At 38.0% G+C, this 20053-nt stretch overlaps 1 protein-coding gene across 1 annotated transcript in view; it reads right to left on the minus strand.

The window, feature by feature from the left end:
• LOC123024486 (vitellogenin-1-like) overlaps window positions 1–20053 on the minus strand; it is a 63394-nt gene continuing 43341 nt past the window's right edge. The window contains 15 exon segments of the mRNA XM_044432238.1: window positions 1–53; window positions 2500–2656; window positions 2814–2875; window positions 3314–3408; window positions 4387–4569; window positions 4682–4767; window positions 7058–7196; window positions 7300–7315; window positions 7318–7441; window positions 7753–7804; window positions 10109–10323; window positions 14131–14195; window positions 16425–16671; window positions 17598–17696; window positions 18903–18919. Coding sequence (XP_044288173.1) covers window positions 1–53; window positions 2500–2656; window positions 2814–2875; window positions 3314–3408; window positions 4387–4569; window positions 4682–4767; window positions 7058–7196; window positions 7300–7315; window positions 7318–7441; window positions 7753–7804; window positions 10109–10323; window positions 14131–14195; window positions 16425–16671; window positions 17598–17696; window positions 18903–18919 — 1610 coding nt within the window.

The raw sequence follows: 20053 nt of genomic DNA on the forward strand, positions 1-20053 counted from the left end.
TCAGAATTGTACTGCCAATGTCTTCTCAGACCCAGACAAGGTCATTTCAGTTTCTGTCAAAAAAAAAAAAAAAAAAAGCACCATTGGTAAACTGCGGACAGAATCCAAAGCAATATATATTCTAAGGACTGTGGACACTTTTATAAAATAAGCAGTGATACATCCACCTTGAATTTAGTGACAATGACCTAATTAATAATGAAATAACCAAGAAATGATGATAATAAAATAGAACGTTTGGGTTCTTTTAATACTTGTTACACGCTGTCAAGTTATCTGTGACTTCTGATAACCTCTATGGATGTGTGCCTTCCAAAATGTCCTTTCCTGGACAACCCTGCTTCTTTATAGAACTGAGCCATCTAATATTTGATCTTCTTCTGCCTTTGGTTTTTCTTAGTATTTTTCTTTAGTGAGCTTTGCCTTCAACAGCTTCAGTGCTGTAATATTTGGTTCCAGGGCAAGTCCTGGCTTGCTTATCTTTTTGTTGGCCCAGAAAGCTGTTCACAAAGCTCCGCTCAAGTGCAATGTTTCAAACACATCAATTTTCTTTTTGTCAGCTTTGTCACTTTCCAGATTTCACACCCATAAACAATGATCTGGAATAAAGTACTGCAGATGATCTTGGCCTTGGTCTCCAGTGAAATGATCATTTTGATGATTTAATGATCGTTTTTTCATTTCTTCTTTGCTGCCTTTCCAAGTTTCAGTATTCTAGTGTCTTGGCTGGAGTAACTTGAATTGAATTGGAGTAATTTGAATTGATGACTGAGCCAAGAAATGGAAAATCTTTTGCAATTTCAATTTCTTAATTGTTGACCTTAAAATGGTGCAACTCTTCTGTAGTAATGATTTTTTTTTTTAATGCTCAGTTGCTGTCTTGTTTTTTCACTTTCTTCTTTCATTTTCTTTCAGTTTCATCAGGAGCTTTTAATACTATAGAGTCACCAATCATTTTTTGTGATTATAAATATAGTAAGCAATATTATGCTTCTATAGTATTAAAATAATTATATACGTTTCTGTGTGTGTATATATTTGATTTGTGGCTTTGCACAGTGTTCTTTGCACTGCATTTTTAGCAAGCGATGTAGTCCTTTGCTGAAGAGCAATTCATTCAACAATGCAGCCACTTGGTTGCAAAATTGTAAGAGGCAACAAGAGGCCCCCAGGGAGTGGTGCAATGGCAGCTGAATTTCACACACAGGTCTGAACTATCCACTCTTTTCAGAGAATGAGTGCAGAGGCAAAAACTGGACTGAATTGCTCTAGGAAAGGTCTCTTTGTGAAGAGAGACACTGTATTGGTGAGAACAAGCTGGCCCTACAGTAAGCAGAATGAAGTGGGCACCTAAGGCAGCAGATGCTGGGGGGAAGCAGCAAGAGTATTACCTACAACATGTGATCCAATTGTAGCCTTAGAAAATCATGATAAGAAGAAGGAGCTGAGTGTTTAAGCAAAAAACATTTTAATATACCTACCAAACTGTCTCAGAAATGAATTCATTTCATATGCTGTAGTCATCTCTTCTACACAGAATTACCAGAAAGTCTCCAAGGTGTCTATAGAAAAGTTTACTAATGTCTCTTGGCTCAACTCATTTAAGCATAAAGTCACTAGAATTTCCTTCCTCATGCACTCTGGCTACAATAGATGCTCCTGAACAGGCACAGAAAATTTCAGGAGCATTGAGATCGGTAGCAGGGGCTCTCCTCCGGGAGCCCTCCGTAAGAGATATTAGGAAGCAAAGTACCCGGGGGAGGGCCTTCTCTGCGGTGGCGCCCCATCTGTGGAATGTGCTCCCCAGAGAGGTCCACCTGGCACCGTCGTTATTTGTTTTTTGGTGCCAGGCCAAGACCTTTTTATTCAAACAGTATTTTAATAATCTTTAATATTTATAGTTTTAATTATGCAGTGAATGTGTTTCCAAGTTTTAATTGTAAATTGTAATTGTAAATTTTATTCTATTTGTTTTATTTATTTATGTTGTGAGCCATCCCGAGGCTGTGTAGCAATGGGGACGGCATATAAAAAACTTTAAATAAATAAATTCAGGACCTGGTGTTAAGCCCTCTGTCACTAGTGAAGACCTTCCTAACAGTCTTCTCTTTTGTCATTTTCTCACAACTAAAGTAAGTTCTGGGAAGGTTGCGGGAGCAGGGGGAATGGGACTGGTAAGAATGATGGTGTAGGAACTCTTCTCTAATGTGTCTAACTTTTTGCATATTCCCTGAAGGAGTCAGGAAGCAGGACCCAATATTTTTTTTCTCCATCGACAGTGTATTGACAGAGCTGATTTAGTTCATAATTTTTCTTTCCTTCAAATCACTAATACAGAAGTAATGATTTTGTTTTGACATTCTGGAAGTAAAGCATCACTGGTCAATATTATTAAAGTACTAACATCAACCTTACAATATATATGGAATACAGATAATACTTCCTCTTGAATCAAGCATTCACTATGAATTGCTGCTGCCATTTCCAGATTTAACTGACCTGTAGCACAACTGCCTGATACTTTCCGGGAATATAAATAATCAATGTCTCTCACTGCAAGCTGCTGATTTGGCATCTGGCCTTCATTCCTTATTTCTCCATTGTTGTCTCCACAGAGCCCACAGATCTTGCCTCTCATCTCTGAAGTTACTTTGATCTGTATGAATAATCAAAATTTATTGCAGTTGCTCATGTGTATTTCCATATAATGCAATACGTTAAGAATATTCCCATGAAAGAAAAGAAGCAGAAAATTCTAGAACAAGAGATTTAGGACTTACACTCAGTGCAATAGCATTGTAAGTCACATTTACCTGGCCATATTCTAGAGCCATGACCCAAGCAGTGTTGTCAATGTTGCAAATTTCAATGTTCTCTGTGAAGAGATGGAGTAATTTAAAATGGCATCCCTAATTCTACAGCAATAATAATTTTCAGCAGAACATAAAAACACATTCATGTTTCATTTACATTTGGCCATTTTACATTCATTACAAGACACGTTTTGTTTTTCCCTCCAGATTTCTCTGATGGTCTTATATTCAGTGATATAACCTGTACTGCCAGTACTGTACATATTTGTTCATCAATTTTGTAGGAAGTAGGCTCAATAGGTGCAACATTATTGATCAATACTAACTAAACATCTTGCTTTCATTGTGTATTTTCTTATATACTTATAGCAGACCTGTTAAATGATAGGTTTTAAGAATATAATAAGCTAAGGGATCACTTCATAATTAGTAGAGTAGCTAGACTTAATTCAGGTGAATTGAACATAGTGTGATTTAAGAAAAGATATAAGATGAAGTACCTGCACAGTTCGCACACAGCTGTCCATTTGGTAGCATTTGTTTTCCATTACACAACACATGTAATTTTTCTAAATTAGGCAAGATTTTAATACAACTTTGAAAGATAGGAAAAGCAAAAAGTGTATTATGTAAGAACATGGAATGCACACATCTCTTTAATTCTTTGAAAAGCGATACACACAGAGGTGTCAATATTAATAACACCAATAAGAACAAACAAGAATAATAGCTAAATCATAAATTGTTACATGGTAGCACTTTTCCCAGGTTTATAGAAGTTGTTATATAAGGTCCATTTTCTATATAGTTTAACAAAGCAACTAAGCATCCTAACAGCAGATAATGTTCACACACACACACACATATATAGTTGGCTTGCTATTTTCCAATTTTCTCTCAAGGAACATTTGAAAATAGAGCCTTTCAGTCTTAAAACATTTGTAAATTGTCTGAACTCTATTGTAGGCAGTGGGGCAGTATGCAGAGAAGAGAGCCTGCTTATCTTGTTCACTGCCCCTCCCCTAGGAAGGCCAAAGTGCTGTTAGAGTCACAAAACAACTCTGTGTGCTGGGCGGACCTAGAGGCAATGATTTGTCTAAGCCATAGGTAGGCTACCTGTTGGGCTCCAAGCATGACTGTAGGCCAATTGATGCCACAGAAAATACAGCTACTGATCAGAGATAATAGCAGTTGTCATCCAACCCTGCTGCCAATCTGAAATTTGAACATTGATTCTCATAGTCATATGAGCTTTCTAGCTGTATCTTGATTAGTTTCAGATTCTGAAACCATTACTAGTAGCAAGGATACTGATATTCTAGGATTCATGGATATAAGATCACTCAATTTTCATTTCATGCAGAGGAACTAAAGTGAAAAATTAGAAACTAAAATCTTGGGAAGCCTTGTAATGATGAATGCCTGGACTGACTCTAAGGATAGGCTGGGCTCACAATAAAAATTATTTGCATTATTATTTTTAAAATGTCCTGAAAAACCAATAGAAATAATCTAAACCTGCTCCTTTTCATCTGATACATTTGTTACATTTAATAAAACTTAGGTTGAAGACACTCTGAGCATAACCTTCCTTGGATGATCAGGGCTGATCTGTGTCGTCCATATAAGGAATTGTGGGTTATAATTTGCATTTTTGCTGCAGGCTTGAGCTACTAGAAGGTCACAGTCATTATTTTCAACAGTACTTCTGAATATTGTCTTGTCAAAAGTTGTAATTCTCTCTTTACCTACCCACCTGATAAGATAGTTAATATAAGTGTCAGTCAACTCTGAACATGTCCAGTCATAATCATGCAATAGCCAGGTGAAAAGTCTAGAATAGTCTCTTAAGTTGTATACTTTCCAACCAGGATGAACTTGAACAACAAATTCTTTGTGATTGACAATATATCACCTTTTGTTCCGCAGTATCATTTAGGCATGTGAATGACTGCTACACGGATATGTCACAAGAAAAGTACTTTAAGTAATATGACAAGGAATACTCTGCTACTGCAGTTCTATTTCATACACTCTGCCTTAGCAGTATAACGAGTTAAATGATTTACCTTTGAGTAGACATACATAAGTTGGTGTGTGTTGGTGTTGAAGCAGAAATAGTATGTTCGAGCCAGATTTAGTCATGCTTAGATACAGTATAATCAGTAGGGCTTAAATTAGTTACAACTAACTTTAATTTTGCTGTTTCACATGGGTCTACTCTAACCATGAGGAAGTCAGGATCAAGTCCTATATGTCTGCACAAAGCTAAGGATAAGGTTCAAATAGTGGCTTAATGCCAAATAAATATTTATTTACCTTGATCTGCATGGGCCAACAATGAAAATGAATATAAAAAGTTAAACTTTTTTTTATTATTTCTGGAGACTGATAACATAGCATTGGACTAGCAGAGAAGAAAACTGGAGAACAGAGGTTGTCCTTGTAAAAAGTTACCTAGAAAACAAATAAGAAACACATTAGGATCAATATGGCTGTAGACAAATCTTACCTTGATTTAATGTTCAGGTGGCATATTTGGACAGAAAAAGACGCATTGCCCAGCATGCTCTTAATCTCATAAAGAAAAACCTTTTCTATCTTTCGAATTGCCTAAAGCCCTAGTTTTAGTGCTTAAGCTAAACCACTCAATTTTATCTAAATGCAAGAAAAGCCCGTGTAAGATTTATTTTCTTTCATGCATTCAGTAACAGATGTTCAATAGAACTTCGTAAGGGCTAGTCCATATTACACAGATTACAAATGAGATTATCTACAATTGATGGGTAGAATGGGAAAGACTTCATGGAGCCTACTTTTTCTGGGGAACTGATTTCACCTTTCCTTTATACCAGCCCCACATTTCTACAACACGTGTCAGGGATGAAGGGAAAAAAAACATACAAGCCTAATGACATATTTTTAACTGCTCCAGCAAAAAGGAGTCCTGGGAAACAAAGCATCCCTTCTGTCAGAATTTTAAAAAAATCTGCAGAAAGTGAGATATTTCTGTTAAAAGTGTGCAGTGGATTTGAATGACCCCTGCGCAAAACTAGGTCACTTTTGGTGTTTTTCAAGGCAAACTGGACTGCCCTCCATACTGGAATCAAAACTGGTAGAGAGCATGGCTTTGTTACCATTCTGTGTTCAGAAGTGTTCAGAATTGCTTTTCCTCTTATAAATAGTGTCTTTCATTATTTCTCCAAAATAATGTGTGTTTATAGGGAGGAAGATGGGGAATATGGTTGATTGACTAATAGGTCCATTCTCTAATCCTAGGGCACATTTTACCATGGGTCCCCAACCCAACCCTTTTGGGGAAGAGCACACACATGGGACTGTGAAATGACATCCTTCCAACCTTAACTTTATCACATTTTCCCCTGAAAAATTCTTAAACTGGTCTGAAGAATCATAATTCTAAACAGATAGCCTCCAGATTTATTTGGGCTACAACTCCCATAGTTCCTAGCATAGTTGATAGCCACTTTGCCTGGAAAGTATGGGAGCTGTATTTCAAAATATTCACGAATCTATTCTTTGGAAACTTTCAGGTTTCTTTCCAGGAAAAGCACATTTATGAGGTGAACTGTTTTGCATCCCACACCAAAAGGGGGGGAAAAAAACCATAGGAGAGAAAAGAGAGAGGAAAATCCTGCGAGGAGGCAGTAATACAGAAAAAAATGTGAACCTCTCTGGGGAGCGAACTCCACAATGGGGGTGCCAGGCCAAAACCTTTTTATTTTCCCAATGTTTTAAGACCTGACTGTTTTAATTGAGGTTTTATTATTGGTTAAATTTTAGGATGCTGTCTTTAAAAAAAATACATTTGTATTGTTAAACCACCCTGAGTCTTCAGTAATGGGACAGTCTACACAAGTTTTAAATATATAAATGATAAATAAATTTACATTGTCTTCTCTATCTCCCTATCTCCCTCCTTCTCTCTAGGTGTGTGCGTGTGTGTGGGCATGCATATAATACTATTGATATATATTTTGTCCTCAGCATGTTAGAATCCAGCTCTGGGCAGTAGGAACTGATAATTCAGAGCATGGCTCGAGTGTTTGCCATTTGTACCTCTACACTGATTTCAGTAGCTAATTCTTTGAAAACCCTGGATCTTCCTACATGTGTCCACTGAATTGATCCAATAAAGCCAAATAAAAACAAACACACACACACACACACACACACACAAAAGAAAAAAAAAAGAAAAGAGAAAAGGGGAAATGACTTCATGCCTGAGGAATTTTAATGATTGCAGCGGTTGCATCTGGAGACAATGTAACCATTCTCAAAAGAAGCTCATGTGAAGGATTCTTCTGATAACCTGCTGAGAAACCATGAATATATGCAAGACCAGGAAGGACTTCCATAGCCCTCGAAGATATCAAGATATGAATTTTGTGAATGAGTCAGTTTCTTTTACTGTTTTAAACCAAATGTTCATCAATTAGAATGAGTAATCATATGGTTGATATACCAAGAATGTTTTTTTGCAGTATGGATGGCACCTTTGCGGATGTTATGAGTAGCTAGAAGGCTCTGTGCCTCTCAAGTGTACCTTCAGAAGCTTTTACTTCAAATTTGTAATCCCGGCATCTGTTTCCCAGACTCAGAGAACTCTTTAATAGAAAGTAAAACAAATATTATAGGAAAGAAATGCAAAGTTAATGGCTTGCTTGGAGCAGAACGTGTCTTCATAATGTTCCTAGATTTTGAAACTGTAACTGTGGGTCCTATGTTGTTATTCCATATAACTCACATCTGTAGGAAATACGTGGATTGTGACTTTCCCATAATGAAACTTTCCAGCAGCACAACTGGGGTGTGTGAACATTTGTGAACTTCCTCTTGACTTGGTTCATTATGCAGGACTGAGTCAATCACAATCCATGGAATCTGGAGGGACAGATTCTCAAAGTGTTCATCCAACCCTATCAGGATCAATTATTTGTATTTCTATACTGTCCCATAACTGAAGTTGTCTGGGTAGTTTACAATAATCTATTAAAAAGTACAATACAGTACAAATATAATAAAATCAAGACAGCATTAAAACAACGTTTAAGCAGCTAAAACATACATAAAAAATGAAGATTATCTGTGATGGGTAATCCCCTGACGCTCCTGGGTTGCCAAATAAATCTTTAAAGACCTTGGCATAGCGTGGCACTGAAAAATGACAAGTTGGCGCCAGGTAGGCTGCAGTGGGGAGATTGTTCTACAGATGGGGTGCTACCACAGAGAAAGCCCACCCCTTGCTGCCACCCTCTGAATCTCCCTCAAGAGTAGGCATCTGGAGGGAGGTCCCAGAGGCTGAGCATAGTGCCTTTGTAGATTGTGGTTGGGAGAGGTGTGCTTGTGCTTCCAAGCCAAGTAAGACCTTATAGGTCTTGAATTGTGCTCAGAGGCAAACAGGCATTCAGTGCAAACAGGCTAAAACGGGCTTATGTTTGGACCCTTGGGTCCCAGTTATTAATTTGTGCAACATTCTGCACAAGCTGCAGTTTCTGAGCCATTTTCAAGAGCTGGAAAGTTTCCAGGAACCCAGTTATCTTAGTGTTTTGCTTTTGTATTCAGATCAGAAGGGGTAAAAGGGATAGCTCAGCAGGTTGCACATGTATGCATGGACCCCCATCCCTTGCCCCCCCCCCCCACACACACACTAGCTAAGTTAATGGAGGACAAGATGAAGCAAAACATGTCAACTATTAGTTGACTTTTCAATAGTCAACATGACTATTCAAAAGGAGATGGGCTATATGAACTATTTCAGGTCTGATAATTTTTTAAAAATTATTTTTTGAAATGTTAGGCTTAGGAAGGTTATGCAAATATTCAGTCTGGATTAATCTGTACTCACTAACCAGTCAGGGATTGTTATTTGACATTTTTGCTGTTGCCATGTTTTGTTTTGTAGCAATTCTTTCCTGATGTGATTTGTAATGGCTTGATCCTGATGTTTTCTGGGTGAGTGGGGTGGACATAGGATTATTTGTCGTTTTTCTATCTATTTATCTAGTTATTCATTTATTTCAATTATATAGTGTCTATAGTCAAAGCTCTCTGGGCAGATTAGAACAAAGTATACAAAGAATAAAATACAACAGATAAAATATATCTTTTTAGGAATTTTTTTAACGTTTAGCCTGTATGCTATTACCCTTTTAAATTGTTTTTATAGATGTTTAATTTATTATGTTTTAATTGGTTTTTAATGTGTTTTTACTCTTGGTATGTTTTACATTGCAAGTCACCAAGGAAGGCTTTGGCAATTATAGGCGGCCTATAAATATGTGTAAATAAATAAGACATTAACAAGAATTCAAAATTAATTGAAAACGGCATAAAATACATTAAAAGACAATAAAAAAAACCTGGCCAAGAATAAATGTAAGGCACTTGGATAATTCTTTCAGGGCACTTTAAAGTCCTCCACAAAGAGGAATGTCTTAACTTGGCACCAGAAAAATGGCAAATTTGGCAAAAGGCAGGCCACAACAGGAAGGTTGTTCCAAAGATGGTGGGCCACCACAGAAAAGGCCCTCAACCTAGTTGCCACCCTCCAAGCCTCTCAAGGGGTTGCCACATGGAGGAAGGCCCTGGAGGCTGAGCACACTGTCTGGGTTGATCAGGGCTGGAATAGGTGCTCCGACAGGTATTGCAGTCCCATGGTATGTGGAGTTTTACAGGGTAAGACCAACATCTTGAATTGGGGCTGGAAGCATATTGGCAGCCAATGCATCTGGGCCAGATTGTGCCTTATACGTTCAGCTGAAACTTGTGAACCATCTTCAAGGACAACCCCATGTAGAGTGCATTGCAGGAATCTAATTTAGAGATTACCAGAACGTTCAGTACTCTTAGCTCTGCAGTCTCCAAGCTGGGACTCTGAAGGCTAAGACCTCTCACAGCTGATGCAGAAAGAACTGTCAGCTGATGCAAATGTGCCCCAAAGAGTAGAAAATGGGGGTGCTGGTGGATTGGCGGGGGGGAGAGACTGGGGCAAAAGATTTAACAGCAATTCCTATTTACATCCCAGCCTTCTTCCTTCCCCTTCTCCTGCACTTTTTCTAGTTGGCCAAAAACAGTTTTCTGGCCAAATAGCAAGGCACAAGACATGGCCTGCATCTTGTTTGGGGTATAGAATACATGAAGGGTGGGGGGAATAGCACTGTGCTTTGAATTTGTTTCATTGAATTTCAACCATTCATTCTGTGCATCTTTGCTAGTTTGCTGAAAAGTAACTTAGAAATCACAAAAATAAATAATAGTAAAATAAAAATTACATCATTAACTGGAATGAGAAAGGTGACACAATACCATCTAAACATGCTCTAAAGTTACTTTCAACAAGTTCACTTGGAACCAGTCTGATGTGAATATTGTAGGTTTCCTTCTTTGTGAACACTGAAAATTTGTAGCCCTGTTCTTCCTTGTCAGTCCTAACTGCTTCAGCCACAACAGTTAAATAAGGTATAAGTGACTCTTCATGGATTTTAGTCTGAAAAACAAGCACACAAAATGACATAGCTTTAACGCATATCTTATTCAGCTGACTATCTAAGATAACCTCTCAGAGAATTGTGCAATGGTTTAGTCTTTGAAGCAGATTATTACAGTGGGTGTTTTTAACCTTCCCTCTTTTACAAAGCTCTTTAAAATCTCATACTTATCACTGGGGCTGAATGAGAAATTTGTTTACAATTCAGAGCTAAATTCACACTTCCTGAACCTAAAAAATACAGGTATGAAGTTTGTTGCACATTCTGAAGTCATAGAGTTCACAAAGAAGTACATACAAACACATATATTTTAAAAAAATCAAAAAGCAGGAAAAACTCATGTGAACAGGAAATACATATATTTCAAAAATATGCAAAAATACATAAATTAGCAAATATGCTTTATCCAACAAGGAACCCTTCAGAGAAAAATATTTTAAATGTGCACAAAAATCCATGTAATTTTCATTTGGCCCTCAAAACATAATTGCAGTAGGATGCTAAATTGGACTAGAATGACTTCAGATTTGGACCCCAGTGAAACTGAGCTTCATACATTCTTATTCAAAGAGCAGTTCATTAGATGCCCCAACCAGTAGCTTTTCATGGAATTGATCCCTGGGGTACAGATGGCAAATCTTAGAACAAGTAGCACTGATTACTAGGGGGAAAAGATTACAGCCCTATAATTTTAGTCATTGGTGTTCACATGTAACCACATGTTTAAATTGCTTGCATGTTGAGGGGATACTCGGATAGCTACTAGAGGTGGAAGCTTTAAATTAGGTTGGAAATAAATAATTGGTGTTTGTGTAAACATATTATTATCCTGGGTCCTTCTGATTTCTCTGATTGGACACTTAGATGTGGAAGAACTGCTACAAAATTCCTATTTTCAGAATGCAAATGACAGATTGCTGGAACAGGTCCAATTTCAGCTGTAAAAAGGTGCTTTTTTTCTTCAAATGATGAACTACTTGACTGTTCCTGATTTGCCTGATGGAATATAAAATTGAAAGAGAGAGATTGCGGGGAGGGGGAAGGGAAAGAACACTGTGATACAGAACTGTCAAACTATCCAGTTAAATATTATTTCATTTCCAAGCCTTCATTTCTTGTTTCTGAAAGCACATTGCAGATACATTAGTGGCTTATGACAACATTGCAGACCAGGATTGTGTGAGTAATTTCTCTTGGGGTGGGAATCCATTGGAGTACCAGGACTTGGTCCCACAATCCAGTCCACTTTCCAGCAACCCAGAGTCTACAGTCATGCTGAGGGTGTCCACTCTTTGTGGGGAGTTTGCAAGGAATCGACCTCTACTCAGTGCTCTTGCACATGAGGAAAAACTGTTCAAATAATAGCTGCTCCTGGTGTAGCCTCCTTGACTGCTCCTAGCATCTCTCAAATACTGAGTGACACTCCGGGCAGTTAGAGTGGCTGGTTCTTATGCACAAGAGTGATGCTATGAGCAGTTTGGGGGGCTGCATGAGGAGCAGCCAGCATTTGAGTTGAAAGCCACCATTTGAAAGTTGCTGGTTGTGCAACAGGGCTCATCAAATGTTGAGGACTTTGTCTCTCCTAGTGGCTCTCTTTGGAAGAGAGCACAATAGGAATAGGCTGAGCACAATAGGAAGCTGGTGAATGCTTAGAGAGACAGATTGCAACAGGGTTTGACCCAAACATACTTTTAGCACTCTAAAGATGTAGCCATCTATACCTATACTTGATAGTATGAAATTATACTGGCATAACTGTTGGTCTACCAGTTTCTGAGCACCATCATGTCAGATAGATTAGCTTTTAATTTTTGGACTTTATACCAATGCCTAACAAAATATATGCAAACTTTGGTCTTTATACTGATGTATAACAAAATAGAATGAAGGAAGAATGGAATTTGAAGCAGCTAAGGTCCAGATAGAATACAATTTTGTGAGCATTTGTGAAATATTTACAGGATTGCTAAGTTTTCACACAAGACAGAAACATCTAACCGCTGCCTAGGAAGGCCTTGGCGGTTGTAGGCGGCCTATAAATACATGTATAAATAAATAAATAAAGCTTTGAAATATGCAATGATATTATCAGCGCTGTTTCACACAAGCTATATGAGAAGCATGTTGAGACACTTGTATGGATCTCTAGCTGATCTGATTAGACAAATTAGTTTTAATCAGATTAATAGTTTATTTTCCATTAATTTGCCTCAGGCAAATCTTCTCATAGTTTTTCTTATGCAGTTATAATGTTATATTGGATTACCTAAATATGTAACTTTGTTTGAAAGTTCCAATTTAGAATTCCTGAGATTCTTTATAGCATTTGTTCTTTACTCAATGAACAATAGCTGGAATAGTCCAAGTACCACAGGCTCAGGAGATAGACTAGGTGGGAGAAAAATACAATTTCTGGCACATTTGACAAAAATCAGTAAGTTGGTTTGCAGAATATAACAAAATTTCTTAAAATACTATATTGGGAAGTTTATGCAATGTAGTATTGAGCAGATATAAATTTCAACAAAACAAAGCCCTGGCAAGAGTACAGCACAATTATTTCTAAATATGATGCAGATTTAACTAAAACTGAATCCTATCAGTTGGTGCTTTGTTTAATCAAGACTTCAAAATACAAATATTCTTAAAAGCATACTAAATAGCATAATTAATAGATAAATTGGAAAGGATCAGACAGGCTTTAGTAAGAAAAATTGTAAATGGATATTCAGAGTCTGCGCAATTCAATTTCAGTGACTAATTGATTCAAATAAAAATCCTATATGACTTTTTTAGATGCTGAAAAAGCATTTGAACATATAGTATGGGATGATTATCACCAAGAATTGCATAAATTTGGTTTATGGGAAAATTTTAATTCAATGCACAGCTCCATTCTTGGGAACTCACTCCAGTGTTTAAGCTTGGCTCCACACTTGGAGTACCTTCCCACTTTCTTGCAGTTGATGGAAATCAGCTGTCTAGCTGTTTTAAAGGATGTAAGGATGACAACTCTTGCCTCTGCACTCCATTAATCCTCCATAGGACACCTGTAATCAATTGAGTTCAGAGAGTAATGGGCAGCCACATTAGCACCACCAATGGGTCAAATTAATATATACAAATACTACTGCCTCTGTGCATGTAAATTGATATAGTGTAAATCTTCCCCACTACCACTATCTGTCAGGGATATGTACTATCTACTACTATTTTCTTTCTTTTTTGCATGTGCATTTTGGATTTCCATTATGGAATGGAAACTCTTGCTGTAAATTTCTGAATAAAGGCAAGGAGTTAAATTTATGTAAAATTAATTAATCATGTAAAATTAATTAATTAGTATACTAATGATATTGCATTGATACTACAGGATCTTCTGAAGGTGTTTTGGGGAATTTCTAGGGTTGTTTAAACATTTTAGTCAAGTAGCAGGGTAGAAAATCAATTTATTTATATCTGAATAGATATTTAGAAAAGGAGGAGAAGCTAAAATATATTCACTCTTATGAAGAGATCCCCCGGTCAAATATCTTGGTATATGGATTATGGTTATCTTGAAAGACTGCATAGCCTATAATTATACTAACAATGAACAAGTAATTGATTTTGATCTTGAGAAATTGCCATGGAGCAGAATGTATTGGGCTAGGAAAATATCAACAAATAAAATAGTGTATGGCCAAGAATACTTTTTAATTTTTCATATTCTGTTGTTGATGAATGGAGTACTAATAAATGGCAAAAATAATATCAGACAGCAAAAAGGCAACAATTAGTGCAACAATATTTTATTAGCACCTTACCGTATTAAATGGCATTATACTGCTTCTTTGCTGCCTAAAATCATGGCTTATATCAGGTAAAGGAACTAAGATAGACCAAAGGAAATGAGTGACTAGTATTAACACATTCTGGTTTTATAATAAAGGATATAGAAATGATAAGGGGAAGCCTCCATATTAGCAATTTATATAAATCTGATAATCCACTCTATAAGAATAGAATGAATTATCTATACAATAGATAGAATAGATCTATAAGAATGGAGTGAATAGATAATTCACTCTATAAGAATAAAGTGAATTCTGGACTACCAACTTTTACTCCTGTTTAATATAAAACAATATTGAGTAATCTGAATTTTTAGGAGAAAATAATTTATTAGGGTAAATATATAACGGAATTCAGAAATTTCTTTAACAATTGTCACTTTTTTAAAAAGCTATCATTACATGCTTAGGGAAATAGAACACTGTATCTCAGTTTTTCAATAATGCAAGATTAGGCATGAAGATCCAATTTAATATCTACATGTTGGTCTCTTAGAGATTGCTCTAGCTTTGAAGCAATAATATCAAATGGGGTACATTAGAGACAGTCAATGTTATGATATTGTAGTTAACTTTAAAATAAGGAACATCTGCTTGACTAAATGGAAAAAGGAAGGTAAATCACTTAACACATTTGAGCACAAATAAAAGAAAATTTATAAATTTACTTAATTTATATAAACAATGCTAGTTAACAATTATCTTTAGGAGTCTTTAGGCAGGAAAAGGAAAATGTTGGTGATGTGGTTCCAGTTGTTCAAATATATGCCATGATTTATGGCCCTTATGGTCGTAAGTTTTGGAGGATGACATAGGATGAAATTATGAAAAATGTTGTTGTTGATGAGCATTTTTAATTTAATATTGATAGTTTCATTTGGAAAAAGTTAAAAATATAGTCCCACGTGATGAAGTCAGAACTATTCTTTAAATACTGATGACTGCCCAGATGACAATAATGTATAGATGAAAATGAGTTAATTTTCCAACAATTGATGTTACTATATGAGGATTTAGGATACTCCCTGGATGATGAAATTAACTAATATAATTTACCTCATAAAAGAGAGATCAGTAAACAGTTTCTTTATAGAAAATTGCATCACTTTATTTTATCTTGAGATAATAAAGTCCAGGATTTAGTACAACATTAATTATTATTATGGGCAATTCAATTGATTTGAATTTAAGCTATTATTCTTTAATATCATCTGTATTTCTGTAAGATGAAATACTTGCTTTTATCTACTGGCCAGGGCTGCATGAAGACATTTTGCTGCCTAAGGCAGACAGCATGCCTGCTTCTCATTCCATGTACTAACTCTATCTGGATAGGCAAATCAATCTGTCTTTAATACTAATGGTGAGACATTGTTCTCCACTGAACCTGCCTGAGGTAACTACATCAGCCTGTCTAATGTTAGGGTTGGCTCTGCTACTGTGAGTTTGCTTTGTAATAGTAAAATAATAAATAAATAAATTAAAAGACAGACGGACAGACAGAAAGAGGCTAGACAGGCAGGGATTATGCTTTGACAGGTTAAATACAAAACATTTTTTTCAAAAAGGATGCCAATAACAAGTATATTAGTTATTATTGAGACCAGAGCAAATATTATTCCAAGCAAAAGGTCTAAAAATAAAAAATATTGTTTATTTTAGTTAAATTGGAAGGATGAATTATACAACAAATTCTTTTATCTTCCTTTACAGGGAAATCAATTCTCGGAATCAAAAATATTGAACCTACCTGTTTAAAGTGCCTTTTCTTGACACTAAGCATAGATAGTTTTGGAAAATGCTGCAAAAATCCATGAAACAATGGTGATTCAAATGCATTTTAATGAAGAAATGGATAAATTGACTTTTGGAAGCAGCTTTGAAAAAAGCACTTGCCAAAGAAAAAACATTCCAGATAGGGTTGTCTGACCTTTTGGAATGTTCGATTTGCTCTGATCGCCTTCCGCTATTGCTGTCCTTAGTGCTGCTTTCCTTATTTGCCTGGTGTGCCTGCCCCTTCTCCACGTTGCCCTGCCTTGAATCAGCCTTGCCATGTTTCTTGCACTGTGCTCTTCTCTTTGCAAGTCTGTTCTGCCTGCTGTGGCCACTGCCGCCGCTGGAGTCAGTGCTGCTGCTGCCGCTGCTTTTGTGGCTGTGCCTGCTGCTTCGACTCTTGTTGCCATCGCTGCTGGAGTTGCTGTCACTCCTTTTGCTGCTGCATCTGCTGCTTCTGCTCCCACTGCTGTCAGCGCTGCTGCTGCTGTCACTGTGGCTGCCACTGCTAGTGGTGGGACTGCTGTCACCACCACTGCTGTTGCTAATCTCAGCAGCTGAACAGGCCTTCTTACTTGTCTTAGTAAAATGTTCTCGGTTAAATTGGTCCTTCTCATCATGTTCTTGCTGCTGATATTGTCCACCCTTTTCAACTGATGCTTGCTTCAAAGCCCACTCCTGCGAATCATTGCTCATGGAACTGTCAGAACCCTCACAGGAGTGATAGCCGTTCCTTCCGTCCTAGCAGGGGACATAACCAGAAAAAGAGAATTATGATTTTCTTAAATTTTCCAGATGCATGGGTGAGATTATGTGTACCTAGTTTCATATACTTGAATGGCTACATGACAGGTAGGTCCAAGATGGACCATGTTATACACACCTGCCATCTAGGCTGCATCTGTTCAATTGGGACAGATGGGGGAAAATTTTAGTTCTGTTTGATTGCCATATGGATTTTCCAGAATTCACACTTTTTTCATATTTCTAATGAAAAGAACTTGAGGCCTTAAAGAACTGAATGTGCAACAACTCAATGTGCAAACAAACAAATCAAAATCAAGAGTCATCATTCCAAATGCCTCTTACCCCTTTTATCTGCCTGTAAACTTGGCCTACCTTTGGAGGCTCCCCCAGAGATGTTCCCTCCAACTGAATTTAGGTGGATAGCCTGAGAAAATAGGGTTCTTTCCATTGTAGCACCCCATTTATGCAATCTCCTCTCCAAGAACGTTTGCCTGGTACCCACACTGTCTTTCATTGTCAAGCAAACATATATCTCTTTTTCCAGGCATTTTTATTGCAATATTATTGTCCAAGGCTTTTTGATTTATTTTGTACTTTTGGGGGATAAAAATATGTATGGCCAATCCAGAATATTTATGTTATAAGGACGCACTTAATATAGATTGATAAACCAACATATCCTTCCAATAGTGAATTTTTCCATGATCCACAAAATCCTTATTTATTCAAAATTAATGTGAGTACATTATTATATTGGAAGAATAGTGACTAAGACATCCCACTCAGACTGTGTACAACTAATATTTTTTAAATATTCTTTTAAGCCTGTAAATACATGTGTTGCAGCCCTTATAAGATTTAGATATTATCCTCCCATGATCATATAAATGCATTGCTTTCAAAACACACCATAGATGTACCTGAATTGGGTTTTTCTCTAACTCTTCTTTTCCATTTCTCAACAAATGCACCAACTGTGCAGCAGCACGAGCACCTCCTTCAACAGTCAATTGTAACTTCTCAATTTTATATCAGCTGAAAGTATATAAATAGAAAAAACTCATGCAATAGCTTGTAATAAATCCAATAAGTTGGCTTGAATCTCAACATTTAGAAAACTAACATCATGGCATTTAGTCCTATCACTTCCTGGCAGACGGAGAAGAAATTGAGGTAGTGACAGATTTAATTTTCTTGGGCTCCATGATCACCGCAGACAGGGGCTGCAGCCAAGAAATTAAAAGACGCTTGCTCCTGGGGAGGAAAGCTATGGCAAATCTAGACAGCATACTAAAAAGCAGAGACAACAGAAGTGCGTATAGTCAAGGGTATGGTTTTCCCAGTTACAATGTATGGCTATGAAAGCTGGACCATAAGGAAGGCTGAGTGCAGAAGAAGTGAGGTTTTTGAATTATGGTGCTGGAAAAGACTCCTGCGAGTCCCTTGGACCGCAAGGCGATCAAACCGGTCAGTCCTAGAGGAGATCAACCCTGACTGCTCTTTAAAAGGCCAGTTTTTGAAGATGAAACTCAAATACTTTGGCCACCTAATAAGAAGGAAGGACTCACTGGAGAAGAGCCTAATGCTGGGAACAATTGACAGCAGAAGAAGAAGGGGATGGCAGAGAATGAGGTGGCTAGATCGACTCACTGAAACAGTCGGTGTGAGCTGAAGTGGACTCTGGGGGATGGTGGAGGACAGGAAGGCCTGGGGGAATGTTGTCCATGGGGTCACGTTGGGTCGGGTGTGACTTTGCAACTAGCAATAAATCCAACAAATGAACATTTCTCAAATGTAGCCTTTGGGCATTTTCCTTATGAACCTTACCACTTTGGTTTGTTGATAGGTGTGGGGTATCATTTATTATGAACTACTTCTGACCACCATGGTTGCATTGCAATTTTTACTTTCAGGCACAGGAAAAGTCCATTTTGCTATTCTTTGCAATAAACCTTTCCAATGTCATATTATATTCAGATTATTTTTGTACAAGTTTGCATTTCAACAGTAGTTTGCCAACACAGACAACTTTAGATGACAATTCAACCATGCCATACAGCTACACAGAGAACAAGTGCAGATGAAACGACCAGCCTGGGGAGTATGCTACAAACAGCAAACAGTGACAAATAATGCTCACAGGGCTGTCATTTCATCTTCTACACATGTATAATTAATTCAGTTTCTATGTAAAATTGCATTTAAAAAGTTTTTGTTACAGTTACTTCTTCCCTCTTAATGGCTATGGAAATATTACCAACAAAGTTCAAACATTCACCCCACTCTTACAGAAAGGGGGTTTGTATCTCTGACAATAGGCCATGTCATAGTCCATTTGATGTTTTGAGACAATAGTAACTAGCACATGGTCATGATATATAGAAGTTTATATATATAAACTTAGGCGATGGCCTAAGGGTGGTGACGCCGCCATTTGGGGGCCGAGTGGGGGGCTAGGCTGGCCTGGGGCTCTGGTAGTTGGCCTTGGTTTCGTTTGTGGGCTAGCAGTGGTTTTAAGTAGGATGTTTTTAGTAATTTTGTTGGTTTTAGGTTGCTTTTAATTGGTGCATCTCATGCTGTACTATGATGTTGCCTGGGGAGCGTGTGGGCGCCGCCATTGGGGTGGTGATGGGCAATGGACATTATGGCGTTGGGGCTCTAACAGGTCTGCATAGAAGAAGGAGGGACAGATGGTTAACACCTGTCCCTCTTTCTGGTTATTCCCCCAACTAGCGGGTTCCAGGTAGACTTGTCAGCTGCCTCCCAGGCCTGTTGGTGCTGTTGCTTAATGCCAGGTTGGTCCAAAATAAGACAACACTCATCCATGATTTGATCATGGATGAGAGGGCCAACCTGGCTTGTATCACAGAGACCTGGGCGGGTGAGGGGGCGGATGTCGCCCTCTCACAACTGTGCCCGCCTGGGTACCTGGTCCAGCACTGAACACGCCTGGAAGGGAGGGGGGTCTCTCTGGTTTATCGAGCTTCTATTTCCCTTGTGGGGCTTCCTGTCCTCTCGGGGCCGGGGCTGGAGTGCCTCCACTTGGTGTTGGGTGACTGAGACAGATTGGGGATTCTGTTGGTGTACCATGCACCCTTCTGCCCAACAGACTCCCTGCCTGAGCTGACGGAGATCGTCTCGGACCTGGTGTTGAGGACTCCCAGGATGTTGGTCAATCTCCATGCCGAGATGGTTCTAACGGGGGCGGCTCAGGACTTCATGGCCTCCATGGCAGCCATGGGGCTGTCTCAACACGTCAGTAGCCTGACTCATGAACGTGGACACACTCTGGACCTGGTTTTCTCGACGGGGCAGGAAGAGGGTGATCTGAGGGTGAGGAATTTAAGTTTGATGCTCTTGTCATGGTCAGATCACT

This window comes from Varanus komodoensis, unplaced genomic scaffold (assembly GCF_004798865.1).
Source record: "Varanus komodoensis strain SLA01 unplaced genomic scaffold, ASM479886v1 scaffold24, whole genome shotgun sequence".
NCBI classification, from domain to species: domain Eukaryota; kingdom Metazoa; phylum Chordata; class Lepidosauria; order Squamata; family Varanidae; genus Varanus; species Varanus komodoensis.